Below are 20,027 nucleotides of genomic sequence, written 5' to 3'. Positions count from 1 at the left end.
CAGCTGTTTAGGAATATCTCTTCCCCATCTACTCTCAACAAAAATATTAAGTCTACAGTAATTGTGCTCACCCAATCGTTCCTTTTCCTGACATTGGTGGGCTGGGCGGTTTCTGGGTAGGTGGAGTGGTACGAGGCAGCCCACCCATCTTCATATTCTGTGTACTAACCTGCATGAAAGAACGGAGAGAAAAACAGCCTTTACTATACTCAGACTTTAGGTAATAAGAGCAAGATTCCTTGAAAATTCATTCTATAGTACTAAAGAGGCCAGGGGAAGGTTTAAACTGAAAAAAACAGAGGCCATGCATTTCATACACAACTTCTACTCTGCCAGAGGTCAACAGTTGCACTCAAAGGACTCTTTATTATGTGGGGTTTGCAAAGATTTGTATATAGAAACTACATTCACCTTTAGGCCATCACATGAATATTAAATCTCTGCTGATGTTGAGCTGTACTTAATCCAATTAAAAATCCCTTTTAGCAGGGCAACAAAGTCGTTTTCTTTTTTGTTTTGTTTTGTTTTATTTGTTGAAGATAAAAGCAGTTATTTCTAGTTGCACTGTTTAATGTTAATTCCCCCATATTTTTTGAGAATGGACTTTAAAAAACTAGAGGAGTAAGTAGGGTTACAGATAACTAAAGAGCAGCTAAACTTTAGTAGTTATTTTTACATTAAAGGTATTCTCCAGTAGAACTAATCTCTCACATTTTAAGATTTAATATAAAATTATGCTTTAAACAGAATGCTATATATTGTAATGTTTTCACATTAATATACCAAAACTATTTAATGAACATAAACTACACATACAAAACATGTAGCCACACTAAATTTATAACAGTCTAAGCTAAACTAAATCTCTAGTCTGTGGAATAGGAAAAAAGAAATCATGACTACTGATGTGATCTTTCCAGTTTTCTTCCTTAGAAAATAGTGAGATAATCAGAAACTACAAATTCAAGTTAATATTTCACTATTTAAGTCATCAGCATCAATGTTGACTGATCTCAGTGCTGATCAAAAACAAAATGTTTTGATATTTATAATTCATGATGTTAGTAGTAATTATGTTGTTAATGTATACACCAAGCCAATGAATAGCTCTCTGGCTGCATACAAAAGTTAGACACAGCAGGTAGAGAATTTATACACATATATGTAGGGAGGATCTATAAAATATCTTTTTAATCTATGAGCCCTAAATCTATTCCTCATCATATAAATAATGTCAAATGATTCATGCTAAATAATTTAGGGTTTTAATTGTTTTTATGTTGGTTATTTCCCATTATTAAATACTCTTTATACTCTCCTTTTTGGATACCCATGCCATGCTCTATTGCACACAGCTACAGCGTATATCATTTCCAACATGTATTGTTTCCAAATAAGGTGACATATTCCCAGAAAGTAAGTCCCCCTATTTATAGAAGAGGCTCAGTGATCAAATTGTTTAGAAATATTCTTAGAGGCAAATTACAGCCTTTTAATCACTCCAAAAGCCAAGCAGTGTTTATTTTTGTTGCTGTTTAAATGATACAGATTATTTAAGGATTAATATATTGCAGTATCCTGACACACTGAAACTTGATTCCTATATAGAAGGTGAAAACAGAAGATGGAAATCTCAAAGCTATGCTGCTTTTAGCTTGTCGTGGGTGGCGGGGGGGGGGGGGAAGAGTTTAAAGAAGTGACTATTGAGATTTTTAGAATTTGAGAGACAGTAAAAGTCTCAAATGTTCTGATTAGTTTTACAAACATATCTTGCAAATAGTATCATAAAGTCCTTTAAGCCAACTTTAAGCAACATGAAAACTAACATTACTTTAAGTGAAGGGCTAGGTAAACACTGAATTCCATCAACTTGAGCGGGAGAGGAAAAAAAGTGTATAATTAAAGGAAAATACATTTTATTCTTTTCACAGAACATGGAAAACATCCCAAAAGCTGGAATTTTTTTTTTTAAAGTTGCAGCATCTCCATCTCCTTTCATTAAACTTGTCGGTATCACCCACTTACCTGTCCGAGTTGTTTAAAACAAACATCCTTTATTAATGTTAACCCCTAGGTCACTTTTTATGCAGAGGATGTCAGTGGCACATTAAGCTCTATGAGTAGGATTTTCAAAAGTCTTCAGATGGGAGCAGAGTTAAACCAGTGTAAGCACTTTTGAAAATTCCATCCTAGATATTTCAAACCTCCCATAAGTGTCTATCACTCGGGAACACAAACTGCATCATAACCACTACCTATAGGATTATATTTAAACTATATGATTAAACCTAATTTAACATACCCTCAAAGAAGAAACTACATTACTGTTATTAGTAATAATATTACAATAGTAATAGGTACTGCAATAATGTATTAGGCTCCCATTATACTAGGAGTTGTACAAACAGAGATTATAGCCCCAACCCCAGAGTAGTGGGATGGGAGTAGTTGGAGGATAAAGTAAAGTGAACAATGTAGCAGAAAATTGGAAGTCATGCTTGCTGTTTTCTTCACCAATGTAGAACTCCAGAGACTGCCAATATCTTTTACATAAGATGGACAAGAAACAGCTTTAAAAAACGTGACTTAAAAACAGTACAAGAATCTCTTTGTTAACAAGGAATTTAAACAGTGAAAAAGAAAGGAGACATTCTTTAAAAAGACTAAAATGAAAGAGGGGGTAATGCATGACCGGCAGATTAAATTTAGACTCCCCCATGTGATGACTTTGAAATTGTAATGCTGAAAGAGGGCAAGTAATCAAGGTTTACAGAGCTGATTTACAAATCTGAAAGAGTTGACTGATTAAAGTTTAGCTATTGTCTGTTACACAGCTCTGTTTGAAGAGTCTCCACTTTGACTTAAGGCCAAATAATCAAGAAAAGCAATGAGAAATATACAGCTATTTCAACAGTTCTGATTAACACTGACTGACTGACTGACCTTCATTGCTAGAATAATATCACACAACATACAGAGAAAGCTTTCCGATTATCTTGGATGAGGAGAAATGGAGAGAGAGACAGCATTAGGATAAAGTAGGAAATTGCATCAGTAACTTTAGCTGAGATGCAAGTCAGTTCACCCCTAACCCCCTACCCCAAGAAAGATGCAATTTTCAAGTCCCTCTTCACCGTCTATGTAAAGATTTCTAGTACCAGAAATAGAGGGAAAATATTCATTCCCCCATTACTGGGAAAATGTTCACATATCTGCATATGTATACCCTTTGTATACCCTTTCCATGTGTGCACACACATGCATGTCATACATAAATATCTTCCTACACTAATCCTCAACGCGAGGAATTTAAAGGAGTGACCGTAAAGATTTTTTTAAAAATAAGCAGCAAGAGAACTGAACATTACTCTTGCATTCACTGCCAGATTTTTAAGTTTGTCCAGTATACTTAATTTAACTGTACTTGCTAAGAGGTTCTGATTTTATTTCCTAATTAAGTTCCTCCTAAAAGATAAAGGTGTTCACGCGCCAAGTAACTGAAGAGCAGACCAAATTGTTGCACTCTAACTGCCCCACGTTGATGCTGCTGGTGCAAACTAAATGGTACCCAGCTCGTGTTAATGTATTCCTCTTTCAAATAGTACTACTTTAATGCAAATTAGGTACACTTTAATTCACCCTAACAACATCACCATGGAGCAGTTAGAACACAACACTTTGGTGCACTCTGAAATTCACACCCTCATACTCCACCTTGCAGTACAGTATACAGGCTTAGTCTCTCTGTGCCTCAGTTCCTCATTTATAAAACAGGGATACTAGTACTCCCTGCTTCAGAGAGTCCTGCAAGCTAAAATTCATTAAAGATTGTGAGATGCTCACACACTGTGGTAATGGGGGCCACATAAGTATGAGAGAGAGAGAGAGATCTTAGTTGTACTTGCCCTTCCTCCTAACTCTCCCTTCCTGTCACGCTCATTTATCTCAGTTTAGACTGTCAGCTCATCTGGGCTACGTGTTTTAATACAGCATTGTGTGTGTGTTCATACAGAACCTAACGCAACAGAATTCTTAAAATTAAGCTTTACAAAGGACACTTTAAGGAACTTGTGACCAATAAAAGCAGCAACTTAAAAATCACATACTGTTCAGTGCTCTGCACCTCTAAAAATCAGGAGACTTATATAGGTACCTAAATATGGTTTAGATGCCTGACACTAGGCACTCAAATTTTGGAAAGTCACTAAGGTCCAAATTTCTAACTTGGGCTTGGCAGACTGGGAACACTGTAGAACCCAAACCTTCTGACTCCCAGTCCTCCGTACTAACTACCAGACCATGCACAGCTTTTCAAAGTAATGACCTCAACTGAAAAAACTAGTAAGTGGACAATCCACGTAAGTGTTCTGAGACATTAAAACGGTTCAATGGTAATTCAGCAACACTATGCTGGAAGTACTTCATTCATACCAACTCTGAGGACGCTCCTGCCATTCCTACATACCATATTAGCAATACATATTTTCTGAGTCCATCCACTTGGTATTACTCTTATGGAATTTTTAAAGCCCCACGATGTTTCATTTTCAACATTAACAAAACCAAACCACATTTCCTTAAACTTTCTCACATTTTTATATGTAAAAAAGGAAACAACTTCCAATTATGATACTTAACTTTTGGCTCTTAACTGGCAAAATAAAGAGAAATTTGGCAAGTTTTGCAGCATTTTCTGAACTTCTGAAGCCATATATCTTGTGGGGGCAGAATTACACACACGACCTACAAAAGGACAATGAACAGTACTTAAAATTACTTTCTTTTTTAGTTTGCTGGTACTTTTTAAAAAAAAAAACCAAAAAACTGAAGTCCCACAAGTAAAGTTGAAGGTTTAGAATCGTGTTTGTCCCATTATTCTTAATAATTTAGATTCCTGCTGGAAAATTTTGGATTTCTTAATTTTTAAGAGGGGGGGGTAAAAAACGTGAACATTGCAAACTTTCTTCAAAGCTATTTCTTCTGGACAAAAGGTCAAAAAAAGAAACCTCTAGCTGCTTTAAAAGCTACGGTCACCCTATTCGTGTTTGGTTACCTTCAAGCAATTCCTTATTGTGTGCAACTAGAAGTTAACAATTCAGAACATAGATGGCTCTAACTGAGTGATTCTAGTCAAGCAATGGACACCCTATTGCTATGTTATAAATTCCATATGATAAAGAGCACCTCCATGTTGTTTTTATCACACAATTGTGTCTTTCCTCCTATACTGCCATCAATGATGAATAATGGCCATATTTCATTAACTATACTATCTGTCTATCTATACTATCAAAAAGGCTCACAGGAAATTTTACCACACAACTACCCACATGATTACCTATCCACACAAAGCTATTTCCTCAATTCATGTTCAGAATACCAGCATAAATAATATCAGCATAAATTTAACTCCTCCCTTCAGCTGCATTCTTGTGGGGTGGAAATGACAGTAACATATACATTTCTCATTTCCTCTGATACTCAACTAGTATAAAGGTGATCTAGGTTTCCCACGCAAGCTATGTCAAGAATGAATAAATGGATGTAAGTATTGTCAGACTGTTCAGTGATTTATTAGGCTGTAACTCCCCACTCTCATTGCAAAAAAGGAAGCAACTTAATTCTTTCTATATTAGGCAGTTGAAAAGATTTTGAAAAGTAGCATGCTGCATTGTCTTCTAGTGCCCCATGAACTACAAGAACCATAAATACTTCTAAGGTGTTTGATTCCTGGATCTACTTGTGATGAAGAAAAAATGATAGGAGATACTGACAAGATAACTCTGATTCAAGGGCAGCATGGATTTAATTCACAGTCAGAACAAGTTTGGAGATTATGCAACACTTATCAATAGAGGCACCCAAACTGGTGGAAGACAAGGTGGCTGAAGAACACAAAACTGCTTCGCAAATACTTAAAAGTGAACTGCAAAGGAAATAAAATTACTTGCACATATTTGTTTCTTTATAGGTATAAAGGCAGCTCAAAAGGTATGTTTTCAAAGGCTTTTCCCCTGTTTTTCTAATGCAAAATAAAAAAGGATGGACAGAAAACTCCTCCTTTAATAAGTTTAGGCCACCTTCTTTATGAATCACAAAAAAGAGAAAATAGGTGAACACTCATTTTTTCCTTTGCAGGTCACCCTGGAAACAATCGCCAAACCTACCAGCCATTATTTTTGAACTCCCAATCCTCCCCAAAATCAGCTTTTTTCAATTTTTAACCATGCCACCCTCTTACGCCATCAGCTTTTTCAGCAGGAAAGAGCCTAGATAAGCTCAACAACTCCGGATCTTTTACAAATCATCCAATTTTAAGACTTTTCAAGTGAAAGAATCCATCACATCCATTGGTAAATTGTTCTAATGGCTAATTACCCTCACTCTTAATCTGTTTTTTCAGTTATTCCTTATTTCCAGTTGCTTTACCTCAGCTTCCTGCCACTAGATCTGGTTAGGTCTTTGTTAGATTAAAAGAGCTCTGTGCTATCAGAAATCTTCTCCCTGTAGTCTTAGAGACCATCATCAAGTCATCTCAATCTTCTCTTTGATAAGTAAAATAGATTGAGTCCTTCAGTCTCCCACTGTATGGCAGTGTAAATCTATTATGAAGCAATTGACTTATAGCTGATATGAAACTACAACAATTCGAGTAAAAAAAATTTTATTTTTTTTTTTTTTTTTTTTTTACATGACAGCAGCCTTGAATGAACTGCACAATTGCTCTGACTGAACTATTCAACCTTCAGGAATGATTTCATGGGTAAAAAAAGTAGTCCCATGAACAAATATTTTATAGACACATAGATATGTATTTTATAGTCGTACTAACATCTAATCACCAGACATGCTACGAGCTCCTAGATTTGCACAGGTGTATTGTATATTCACATGGCATGTTGGCAACTACTGTCTATAGATCTGAAGAATTAACAACAGGATCTACTTTAAACACTGTGACCCTTTAGCTGCAAATAGCAGTGAACATGTCAATAGAGAACATTTCTTTAAATACAAAATACTCTTCAGGATCAGGTCTCAAGAGGAAGCACTCTCCAGAGAAGAAGTCAGACTTAACCCACTGCACATACTTCACCCTCTGGGGAGAGGAAGAGAGAACAAACAGGTGACAGATACGTAATCACACTGCTTAATGCATTCCTGGAAGGCACTCAGATTCTACATGGTAAGTGCAGTATAGAAAAATATATAGAATAAAAATCCCTAAAGAGATGTTTTCACACATTTTTATGGGAATTCCTTCATTGGTCAATCAGACTTCAGATTTTCTAGGACATTCAAGCACGAACTATCCTTCTCCCATAATGTAGATTAGGGGTGGGCAAACTTTTTGGCCCGAGGGTCATATCTGGGTATGGAAATGAAATGGTGGGTCACGAATGCTCATGAAATTGAGGGTTGGGGTGCGGGCTTTGGCTGAGGGTGCAGGCTGTGGAGTGGGGCCAGAAATGAGGAGTTCAGGGTGTGGGAGGGGGTTGGGGTGAAGGCTGGGGCAAGGGTGCAGGCTCCAGCTGAGGGTGTGGGCTCTGGGGTGGGGCTGGGGATGAGGGGTTGGGAGTGCAGGAGGGTACTCCATGCTGGGACTGAGGGGTTCGGAGGGCAGGAGGGTAGATCTAGGCTGGGGCAGGGGGTTGGGGCATGGAAGGGAGTCAGGGGTGCAGTCTCCTGGCGGCACTTAACTCAAGCAGCTTCCAGAAGCACTGGCATCTCCCCCCTCCAGCTCCTACGCGGCGACGTGGCCAGGCAGCTCTGCATGCTCCCTGTCCACAGGTGTCGCCCCTGCAGCTCCCACTGGCAGCAGTTCCCGGCCAATGGGAGCTGCGGGGGTGGCACTTGGTGCAGGGGGCAGCATGCAGAGCCCCCTGTCTGTCCTATGTGTAGGAGCTGGAGGGGGGACATGCTGCTGCTTCTGGGAGCTGCACGGAGCCACAGCATGCACAGAGCAGGGTAAGCCCCCAACTCTGCTCCCCGGCTGGAGCGACAGAGCAGGGCAAGTCCCAGACCACACTCCCTGGCGGGAGCTCAAGAACCAGTTTAAAATGTATGAAGGGCCTGATGCGGCCCCCCAGGCCGTAGTTTGCCCATTCCTGATGTATACCACTTATACTTACAGCCCTTCTGAGAATAAAATTAATGCCCCATTCAACAATACTCTAGGAATTATCTTCAGGTATTTCAAATATCTAAGATGTTGGAGCAACCTGTCACCTAATACCAGCAAAACCAACCTCAGGCTGAGAGAAAATTACCTTCCCAACCCACCTCAGTTCTTACCTATTATATGTATACTCAGCTGACTGAGCTTGTGACCGTGAGCCAGAAACTTCTGAGTTCTAACCCTGGCTTAGATTTACTCACTTGCCCAGGCTTGTATGTTGAGTCAGTGGCAGGTGAGCAAACCTCTCTGTATCACGTCCAACTAACATGGAGTGATGGGAGAACTGTCTATACTAAAAAGTTACAGCTGCAATGTGTGATTTTTAATTGATTCAGTTAGACTGGTGCAAGAAGCTGTGTGAACACTTAGTTCAGTTTAGCCAGCCTTTTCTTGTTTTAGCTAAAGCAGATTACAATTCTGTTTAAATTAAACCAAAAATAAGCCACTCAAACATACACAAATGTCTAAACAGAGGTTTGCATTGTTATACCTATATCAGTTTAGCAACCCATTTAGTTAACCTGTGCAACTTTCTTGTGTAGCAAAGCCTGCACTTAAAATGTGAAAAAAAAAAAAACAATAAATGCTAAGGTAAGTATTATATATGTGATCTCCTCCAAAATGGGACAACTGTAATTCAATTGTATTTATATGACTATGGAGGCCATTTTTCACTTGCAGCTTCAAGTCATATGTGCCAGTCTGTGCACCTAGAATTTTTAAGTGCAAGTCAGATCAAATGAACTGTTTAAACCTCAAAGAGCAACATACAACACACCTTTTTATTATTATTATTATAATAAAGAAAACCCCACAAATCTGGCAACAAAAGATTGTCTGACACACATTGTCTGACTGGCCTAATCAAGCTTGAGATCAAGGATGTTCTTTGACAAGTAACTTTAAAATTCTAATTTGACCTACATTATAAAGAAAAATATGCTAGCATCATTCAAGTTCTATATATAGAAGAATTTCTTACTCTGAAAGGCAGAAAAGAGGCTCTTACCATCACTGCAAAGGGGAAGAGAACCTGCCAGCTCTACTCTATAATGAAGTGAACATAGGATACTTTTAGATCATTACTTCTGCATAACTTGTGCTTGGAGAAAGTAATGAAAACTTTAAGAATATGCCAGCTACTTTTCCAAATCATTCAAAGTTACCATACCAAGAATAGGATTTTTACAGAATTGCTCTCTGTGAAATTCAGTATTAAATATGCATAACTACTGCATTACAAATGCTGTACTGTCAGTCTAATTTTGATACCTGGAAAGATACTACAACAAATTAAGCAATCAATTTATGAGCATCTAGAAGATAAGGTAATAAGTAATAGCCTACATAGATTTGTCAAGAATAAATCATGCAAACCACCAATCTAATTTCTTCTTTTGATAGAGCTACTGTACTATGCCTAAGGGAGAGCTTCTGTTGGTGTAATTAAACCACCTCTGCGAGAGGCAGTAGCTATGTTAACATAGTGCTGTCTACACCGGAGGTTAAGTTGGCATAACTGCATCACTCGGCGGTGTGGATTTTTCACACCCCTGAGTGACAGTTATACCAAGGTAAGTTTCTAGTGCGGAGCTGGCCTTAGGCTCACCTGGGAGTACTCACATGTGATACTTTGCAGGATTGTGGCTTAAGTACATTGATGAGTTAAACATAATACTGCTAGATTAGTGGCATACTAAAAGCAATCTGATATTTTTAAGAGAGGGTTAACATTTTGCATAGTGATATTCCCAAGTCTGAGAAAATATCTGTAATATTTGCCACTATACATACAGTATTTTATATAAAGAGTAACTCTGACATTTATTGAAAGTAACTAATGTGTGATACTGCAACTTTAAAAAAAATGCAGAACTTCATATAAAAAATTTTTGATTTTTCAACACAACCTTGGTGTCCCTTTATCTGAGTAAGTTTACACTGAAATATTGGTCACAAAGTGAATCATAAATCACACCGTATATAGGATAAAAAGAGTATTACACATGGGGAGGTTTAAATTCGGCTAACTACTCATTTATATGCCATTTATTCCTACTCAGTGTAAATATACTATTTCTCCCTTGTCAGGTGAAAACTAGCTATCCTAAAATGAGTCAACATTTCACTGTAAGCTTTTATAATTAACTGCAAATATTAGCTACATTAAACCCATCCATTTATATTGCAAAATGTCAATCTATACTGAGACTGAAGGTAGAGTACATACAGAGGGAGAAGGAATGGCTTATTCTTTTAAAAAATTATTATTAGTGACATGCTAATTTCAAATCTCTCCCTATGTGTAATAGTCTCTAAAGAATAAGAATGGAAATCCAGCCCTGGGGTTTCTTACCTTAAATCTAAGCAACCACTTAATGCATACATGGAGCAAATAAAAGAGGTAAGGGAAAAAAGCATTGAAAGGTTAGTTGGAACTTCAGGATATGAAGAGAAAGGAAATAAGAAAGAAAAAGTTAAGCATTCAGCATCAACAAAATAATGTATCAATAGATCATAGAAAGAGTGGTTAAAGCAGAATGTGCCATGAACAAAAGATTTTCAAGATGAAACTTTTAATAGACACACTGATTAATCGAACAGCCTTCAGATATGTCTTAAATTTAACTAGGTAACTAAACATCCAAATGTTTGGAGGACTACTCATGAGACAGTGCAGTCACTCAAGTTATCCCACTGCTAACATTCGAAGGGTCAACATTTTCCCCACAGTGAGGGTTGGATTCTAAGTGGATAAACTTTAGAAGTGAATTTATACTAGATGGCAAAAAGCATCCTCATTGATTGTGAGAATTTGGATGCGAGTAAACGTTGTTTTACATGTATTACTATCATTCCAATTTGCTGAAGCAGCAGTACATTAATTCTGGAGTATTAACTTAATCTAAAAGTGCCCTGTCAGCCAACCCTGTCATGTCAGCTAGCACTCGACCGGAAGTGATGAAAGATTTCCTAGCAAGGAGAACACCGAATCTCAATTTTTTTGCACTCCAAAGGCCAAGTAAAATTGGGAGTTTAGGCACTAACTTTTAAAGTTAAGTTGTATTTATGTCCTGCTGCCACAATGCCGGATAGTTTCACAAGCCCAAAATGTGTTCAGAAATACCAGTCCATTGGTTTGACTATCTATTTGGTTTTTTTAGTTCTAAGTAATTTTTAAGAATGCTGCATTTTCTTATACCCTATGTAATACTGGGAACACTGAGCAGCTCAGAATCCCAACTGTTAATCATCTAGACATACCGTATTTTGGGTCATCCGTTGTTTAGTTCCCAAATAAACCCCACTATATTATATGGGTATAATACATTTTTCTGATTTACTGAAAATTTCCTCTAAATTACAAGGTCCACAGATCTAATAACCAATAGGCTCTCAGCTTCATGAAGCTACATAACCAGAGCCAGACTTGTCAGTCACTGCCACGGGAGAGCATGGCAAGCTACTCTGAAGAGCTCACCAGTTGAGACAGTTTCCATGGCAAAGGGTAATATCCCCTGTGGTCTGAAACTTAATGAGATTATATGCACTACAGTAATATACTGTGAGTTCTTACTGCAGAGCATAACTGTGAGTTAACTGAAATGAACTGAACAGGATTTTTTATCCTATTGGGGAGAGAAATACTCTAAAGAAGGGAGGGTCAGATCTGAGGATGTTTTAACTCTGAGGAAGAAAATTTTTAGCAAATCAGAATAAAATTTCCCTCTTCTCTTTCATCTACAAGGTCCACTGTTTCATTAACCAATGGGATTTTCATAGTGTGGCTTCAGGGAGGTTTCAAATAGAACTAACTACATATAGGATTTTAAATTCCTTCTCTACTACAGCATGAAACATTCTTTAACTGAAGGTACCATCCACTGATGCCTGAATGTCCAGCTTATAAATTTTTGAAAAGGGATGAATGGATAACCCAGTGGCTATCCTGCAGATCTCACAGCACATGTAGAGTTACTTAGCCGGGTCGGCTGCTGCCACTCTCAGTGAGTGGATTTTGACCTCAGTTGCTGGAAAGAGACACTGACTTTTAGACTTCATGGATGCACCATCTCAACCATTCTGAAACAGTAGCTTTGGATACTCTCTCTTTTCTTTAGATATCAGATGGTAGAGAATCAATGGAGCACTATGTGTGACAGAGGTAGATCTCAAAGGCTCTACCAACATCCAATATATGCCACAACTTGTTTCCTGGGAGATAATTTTTCCACAGAGCCCAAAAAAAATCATACTCGCCACTGTTTGTCAAAAACTGAGTTAATTTTCGGGATAAAGGCTATGTCCGTATCATTGTGGAACATGTATTATCCCTCAATAGATAAGGCCCTAAGCTCTACCACCTTCTGGGGGGGTAATGGCTACCAGGATGGCCACTTTGATGGAGCAGAAATATATGGATACCTTCCTGTTGGGCTCAATAAGATTAAGAGTCACCATGTTAAGGATCACCTTTAGGTCCCATGGCAGTGCTCAATAAATCTTAGGAAGATGAACTAAAGATGTATCTATGAGAAATCACTTAAAATCCCAGTATAAAGATATCTTCATTCTGTCTGTATGCTGGATTGTGCAGCCACTAGACATTTTGAACTTGAAACTGTAAAGCACTTGATCAGACTGTTCTGGAGGCAGAACAAACAAATCAAAAAAAAAAGTGAACTCTTCCGTGTGAGGTGACTAGTTCTGTCTATAGAGTTGCATAAAGGATGAGAGTCCATTATCTAACAGATCTGTGGACCTTACAGACAAAAGAAAAATTATTATTTCAAGTAGCAGTGCACACTGATGATCATTTGACAAACTATACAATGTTTACAGACTTTCATTTCCTAAATAAAAATGCAGCACAATTTAGAGGTTCTTTGGAGCAAACTTTGCTTTTAAACAACTGTCACAGGACCTGGTCACAGGGTCTTAACATGTGATACACTGATCCATTCATTTGAGCAGGTTTGATGTCAGAGTCTTTTGCAAGAACATAGTTTATCATATCACTTTGGGCTTGATCTTGTTGCACTGAAGTTAACAGGATTTCTGATTACAATGGGTGTACAACTGAGTCTAAATTAAATTGTGCTGTAGCAGAGAAATAATTTTTCGTTAATCTGTCCTGAAAGAATATCACTAACTCAAAGTTATCATAAACGATAGCTATGATAATTCACTTTTATGCGCTACATGTTAATATATTCATTGATTCACCATAAGGAATTCTGCTAATATGCACTAATTCTTTTATAGAAACAGACAGCAGATTTTAATACGAGGCAGCTGATTTCTTAAAGAGCTTTCCAGATATGAAATATTTCTGCAAAAATGTGCTGAAAAACATCACTTCTTTTTTTACCAGATTATGTACACAAATTGAGTAGCAAACATTTCCAATGAAAAATAAGATATGTATTTGTTATAAAAACAATGTTCAAAAGCTCTTGAATAAAATATTGCTTTATTGAAAAGATCTTTAAAAAAGAATGCTTTGAATTTCAATTTTAAATTCAAAGATGATTTGTCTACTTGCATTAATCATGTAACTTTATAAAATGTAATTCAGACAGTGTGAAATAATGAAATTCATGTCAAGCACAAGAAATTTTGCAATCAATTGATTTAAAGCATGTTATTGCACCACTACTTTGAAAGTTTTGTGGATTTGTTAATGTATGTGTTTTGTAAATGATACTGCTTCATGTTATTTACATTTCTTCTTTCAGAAAGTAATGTTGACAATCCTTTTATATTCAAATGGTTTCTTAATAGCATAAAAATAAGGTCACATCTGCTAAGATTTTATTTACATTAGATGTGATTTTTAAATATGTATGTCTAATTTGCATATGGCATTACTGTGTATACCAACCAGGTATCTGCAAAAAAGCAAGCAGTTATGGGTCTAGTCAAATTTGCAGTTAGTGCCTAATTAGCTTGTGCAATTCTAGTAACTACATGCAAACTCAGGCCCTAAAAATTGTACTATTCATCCCAAATCTGTGTTTAAAAAAATTCCTGAAAAGGCATAACTGGCTGGCCCAGATTTTGGTGGCAGTCTTTAGGTTCAGAAAACCCATTATTGGACATCAGCCACGTTGCAATTCTCTTCAACAACCACTAAAACTAAAGCACATTCAATGCTGCCTTTTACACAAATACATCCTGCTAATGAGCCACATGGTAGCACTACTGGTATTACATCTGAGTCAACATATGCATTTTGTGGCAATAACCGGACAGAGGGTTAATAGCCTTTCATTACTCAGGTACCTCATGACAACAGATTTAAACAAGGCATTAGTCTCTATCCAAGTAAGCAGGTTTAGCCGTGCCCCAGAGGAGTTCCATGGTCATACACATACCCAGAATCACGGGTAAAATGGTCTGCAAAGTTAAACAGGACCTGGGGATTCCTCTTAAATCCATCTGGATTAGACAATTGAGAAAACCCATGCTGCAATGTGGAAGACAGGAATAAGTCACTATTCCAGGTCCTTACGTTTTGAAAACATACAATAATTTAAGAGTGTTTTATAACATCACCTACCTTCACTCCATGTCCAATATCATCTAGAATTGTGTAATCAATAGGTTTTCTAATGTAGCGAACTGGTCGCTCCAGGTTGGCTGGTGCAATGATTTTGTGGGTTCTTGAGGTGTTTTTGTTCGTAGTCAAAATGCCAATTTCTCTTCTAGCAACTTTCTCTTTATGAATGTCCACTGTCTGAAAAACACAATGAGTTTACCAGTAGCGTTGAATATTAAGTGTACATTTGGTATTAAAAACTTGATTTGGCTCCATGCTTTTATAGATTGCAGTTATATACAGATATATCAGTACGAACATTTGCTGAGTAAGCACTGCTTACACTCCTTTTGTTCAATCTCTGTTAGAAGTTACCACCTTCTGATTTCACTTGAATTCTTTACAATTAAGCAAAATCCCTCCTAAAGTTTCCGCTCTATTAGTAACTATTATTAATTCGGTTTCATTAATTTAACAATTTCTGTACTTTGACAGCAATTTTAAATGCTAAATGAGTATCTATACTTCAATAGTCACCCTCCAAAATGTCTTTCATTCTGATGAGGCCCCAAAGGTCTTTTCCCAATCTGTTTCCCCCAGTTTGTGTGTGCCCTGTAATACAAACCTCTGACATAATTAATTTGTTTTGTCAGACTGTGGAGTAGTTTCTCATTATGGTAATTTATTCATTCATAGTAGCAGTGGTATCAAAAAGGATAATATTGATAATAATCAATAAGGATAATATCAGAAAAATCAGAACAGGTTTCTCATTCATTACACACAGTTTACTCTGCATAAAACATCAGATTTTTTTTTAAAGTGCTTAGCACTTATCTAGCTATTCCCACTGTAGCCAATGGTAAAACATCCACTGACTTCAACGGGAGCAGCATTAGGGCCAAAGCTAAGCACTTTTGAAAATCCCACCCTACATGCACAGCAATGACTATTATGGTAGAACAATGAATATGCAGCAAATTAAAAAGTATCGCTGCCAAACAGATGTCTCGTGAAAGTTCCAGAGATATTAACATCAAAACTGATTAAGGCTGTGTCATTAAGCAAAAAAAAGCAAGGAACTACAAAGTATAAGCCAGATGCCACATCTTTAACTTAACCCTTTGTACCTAAGTATTACAGATGATACTGTGAGCCAAACTCTCTCTACTTGAACTCCTGTGAAGTAAATGAACTTGGTCCCTTGCAGGCATCAGTCAGTGACCTCAGACTGCACAGTGGTTCTCAAACTTTCATATACTATGAGTGGTTTAAGATTCATTTTAGACCATCCTACAATCCTGAATGCTTCTTCCCTACTTCCATTGCAGTGCTTGATTACACAGAAATAATATTAGTACAAGAAAAGACTGAAGTATACTTGCTTTAACACAATTGCTTATGTTGCTTTGTGCTTTTTTTCTCTCTATTTCTTCTCCCCTGACACAGAGTTATGTTTACCAAACCTCCCCTCATTTCCTGCAGCTTTAATTGCTAATCTGTCTAGGTCACTCGGTAGGATTTTCCTTTGCTTGCTGTTGATCCAGTTTTGGTAAAATTGGTCACATTTTAATTTATACCAGAAGAACTTGCACAAAACAGAGCAGTTGCGCAGGGTAAACAGAGGTATCTGATGGATTTTCATTTAACTGGTCAAAAAATCCTCTGGAAATCCTAAGGGTATTGGCTTGGGACATGACTAGGAAAAAGCAATGCAACTTGAAGGCAGACTTGCTTTCTTATTGTGAAAGAAACAGCTCTATGGACCACCGTTTCAGAGTCACAACAAGACAACAAAGCACTTGAAACCAACATTTTGGTCAAACCCATTACTGACCTCAAATTTGGTAATTTCACATGAGGAAATTTATACTGTGAACAAAGTTACAGCTATGTGGACTTATATAATCCCACCAAAAGTCACTCTCATTGTGATTTCTAGTGTCTCCTTTTTGTTACCATTTTAAACACAAATTTAGTGTTTGTGAATGGTAACAGACTGACTTTACGCAGTCAAGAGGGAGAGAAGTCCTCTTTATACAAAGTCCTATTTAGCCAGAGAACATGTGCAGCAAGAGATCTGTTCTTTGCATGTACTCATTTTCATACCAACAAGAATAACTTATTAGTGTTTTACACTCCTGTTTACACTGCAGTTAACAAAACTAAGAGCAAACGGGATTCTATTGCATCTTGTGCATCAGAACCATTTTTATTACTTTCCAGTCAATTGCACTTATGCAAACTCTTTCAAGAAAATAGGGTTCCCAGTTCTCATTGACTTTCAGTAGGAGATGGATGCTTAACTCTTTCCCATCTGTGCCTTTGAAAGTCTCCCCCATACAGGCCAAAAAGGAGTTAGTGAGTCACACTAGGAAATCTGCTGTGTTTATAAGAAAGAAAATAGGGTTGCCCCAGTGTCCCAACAGAGGCATTAGCTAAAGACAGTGGACTGCCAATATGTAACCACCTTTATTACTAATGACATGGAGAGATGGAAGAACTCAGTTTGACTCAGAATCTAAGATGGGTTTGAAGACATGGCAATTAGAAATATCTTTTTACTGGTAAACTGAACATATGTGATAAAGAAATCATCACTGGCAACAGCAAGGATGGAACCAAAAATGCCATTAATACAATGACTTTTCAGAGCAGATACACAAGTTTTCAATCAATTTTAGCAAGACTTTCTTCAGAGCTATAATTCTACTCCAGTGCTCATGGGAGGAAAACTGAAACCTACAAACAGCAAATCATTTGTCTGTTCATGCCAGAAGAAAGAGAGGAAGCAATGAATGTGGTTTAATTAGGCTTCAACTTTATTCACTTAAAATACCTGAGAGTTCCCAGCAACAAACTGTACAGTGCAAGGAGTGGGGTCGGCTCCCTGCTGTTCCAGATGTAGGAGGCCCAGAACTCCCCAACTCAGCTCCTTGAAGAGATGCTTTCCTTCAAATCCTTTTCCAATCCATTTGACCCACCAAGTGTATCCCTTCTATACCAACTACAAATTTAAAAAGGAGTTAATTCTTACACAAAGTTAAATTGCACATAGAATCATAGAATATCAGGGTTGGAATGGATCTCAGAAAGTCATCTAGTCCAACCTCCTGCTCAAAGCAGGATCAATCCCCAATTTTTGCCCCAGATCCCGAAATGGCCCCCTCAAGGATTGAACTCACAACCCTGGGTTTAGCAGGCCAATGCTCAAACCACTGAGCTATCCCTCCCCCACAGTATACTTTCTTCCTCCATTTTAGGAGTAAAGAAAAAATACCAGAGCATCTTATGAAGCTTAACTGATACACAAATACTGATCAAACAGTGAACTGTGTTTCAGTCCTCAGTATTTTCTTCTGTCTGCACAGCAACCTAGCAGAAAGGAATCCTGGTCCATAACTAGGGAGTCTAGGCACGATGATAACCCTAACAATAAGGCCTTGTTTGATATGCTGTCTTGTACATTATCATACCATTTGGACACTGTTATCCCATGATACATAACATTTTCTATGACATGTAACTACATTTTGCCAGGTATAGAATAGGGGCTTTAATGCCTTTGTTCAAAAATTATCTATGTAAATATTCCAATACAGAGAGTTGCTAAAGTCACTCTTCTCCTCCCCCCCACCCCCACGTCAGAAAAAACTGAAGACCCTGCCCAGAGTATCAGGACCGTGCACGGTCCTCACTATTACCTAAAATTGAATGGAAAGTTTGTTGTTCATTGATTACCAATAAGATGACTGATCAAGTATAAATTTGAAAATAAACATTGCAGAACTTTGCACTAGACTTCTCTGTATTAAAGGTGATTAAAATGAAAGCACTACCCTTTTTTCTGATGGGAAAAAGATTTTAAATTACTTGTTCTTACCCTGCTCAATCATAATCTTGGCCAGAGACTATTAACTTTTGTACTGCAGAAACTTGTTTCCATAAAATAAATAGTATCTCATTAAAAGTATAACTACATCGGTCTTCCTTGAGGAATACTGTATTAGCTGAGGCACTGCTATAGTTATCAAATAATGAAATGCTTAAAAACTTATTAAAACAGAAAAAGATCCAGTGGGAAAGGGCTTGCATGGCAACCCAAGCCTGTATCTTTATCTCTTAAATGTAAGTACAGAACAACTGAGCATCTGACCGTGGCACTCACTTATGGTAAATATACAAAGAATTCTACCTAAAAAGATTTTGCAGAGAGGCTTTTCAAGAAACTCATTTGCTTGGTTGGAAGACTGTTGCAGATGTAATATCTTAACAGTCTCATAAAACAACTACCTTGCAAGAACACTGAGGCAGTTGATTATATGAGAAACTGACAACTCAGAATAATCTGCAACTAAGGAAACAGACATGCTATGATCCTCAATACACAGGTGACTACCATTACCACTGTCATACTCCCTGAAGTAACAAGGAAGAGAGCACTGACGGTATGTTTATTCAATAGTTTATAAGTTCCATCAAGCTGATCTTATCATGAAAAGATTTTCCTCAGAAAACCACTGGAGTAAAAAAGATTCTATCATCTTCATTTTAAAATGCATGGGTGTAACAGGTTCCCTCTGGGGTGCCACCTGGAACTGAGGTACCACTGAGCCCTCTGACTCACCAGCCTGGGCTCCCTCTCACACTGTGCTGCTGTGACAAGCTGCAGACCCGCTCCCAGTCTTACACTTCCACCAGCATTCACACAGGTAGGGACACACCGAGCTGCAGTTACATGCAGGCTCTCTGACCAGCCACTGCATGAACCAACAATGGAAAGGCTACAGGCAAGGTAACTCCCAGCTTCCCAGGCATGCACCACCTCTGGAGCATAAACCAAAATTATACTGTCATGAACTGCACAAGGAACTGTACAGTATAAACTGATAGAGTTCCTTCTTTCCTTCCTTCCTCTCTCTTCTCCCCCCCCCATGTGGAGCGGAATATGCAACAGCCTTTGCCCCTTGAGCTACAATTTTCCATGCACTTCACTCCAACTCACTGGTTTAGATTAAAACAAAAACAAGTGTATTAACTACAAAAGATAGATTTTAAGTGATTATAAGGATAGCAAACACATCAAAGCATATTACCTAGCAAATAAACAAAAATGCACACGAAGTTTAACACACAAGTTAGATTAACTATGAATTAGCAGTTTCTCACCCTGCCTGATGATACCAGCAGTCTGGTAGATTCCCCAAGGCATGAGCTGCATTTCCTTTGCAGCTTGGGTTTCTCAGGTTTCTATACACAGGCTAGAAATCCCTTTAGCCTGGGTCCAGCACTTCCCTGAGTTCAGCC

The 20,027-nt window shown here is 37.7% G+C and overlaps 1 protein-coding gene across 17 annotated transcripts in view; it reads right to left on the bottom strand.

Annotated features, from left to right (window-relative positions):
* ABI2 (abl interactor 2) overlaps positions 1–20,027 on the bottom strand; it is a 105,124-nt gene that overhangs the window by 34,582 nt on the left and 50,515 nt on the right. For 10 of the 17 annotated variants that reach the window (XM_048870492.2, XM_048870482.2, XM_048870483.2 and 7 more), the window contains exons 3-5: positions 14,742–14,918; positions 10,536–10,553; positions 72–169 (exon numbers count right to left, since the gene is read on the bottom strand). In XM_048870492.2, coding sequence (XP_048726449.1) covers positions 72–169; positions 10,536–10,553; positions 14,742–14,918 — 293 coding nt within the window. The remainder of the gene's footprint in view (positions 1–71; positions 170–10,535; positions 10,554–14,741; positions 14,919–20,027) is intronic. The other 7 variants (XM_048870484.2, XM_048870485.2, XM_048870490.2 and 4 more) reach the window with 1 other exon arrangement.

The sequence above is a fragment of the Caretta caretta genome, chromosome 11 (assembly GCF_965140235.1).
Source record: "Caretta caretta isolate rCarCar2 chromosome 11, rCarCar1.hap1, whole genome shotgun sequence".
NCBI classification, from domain to species: Eukaryota; Metazoa; Chordata; order Testudines; family Cheloniidae; genus Caretta; species Caretta caretta.
Note: the sequence above shows the minus strand (reverse complement) of the source record. Positions and strands in the feature narration are given on the sequence as shown.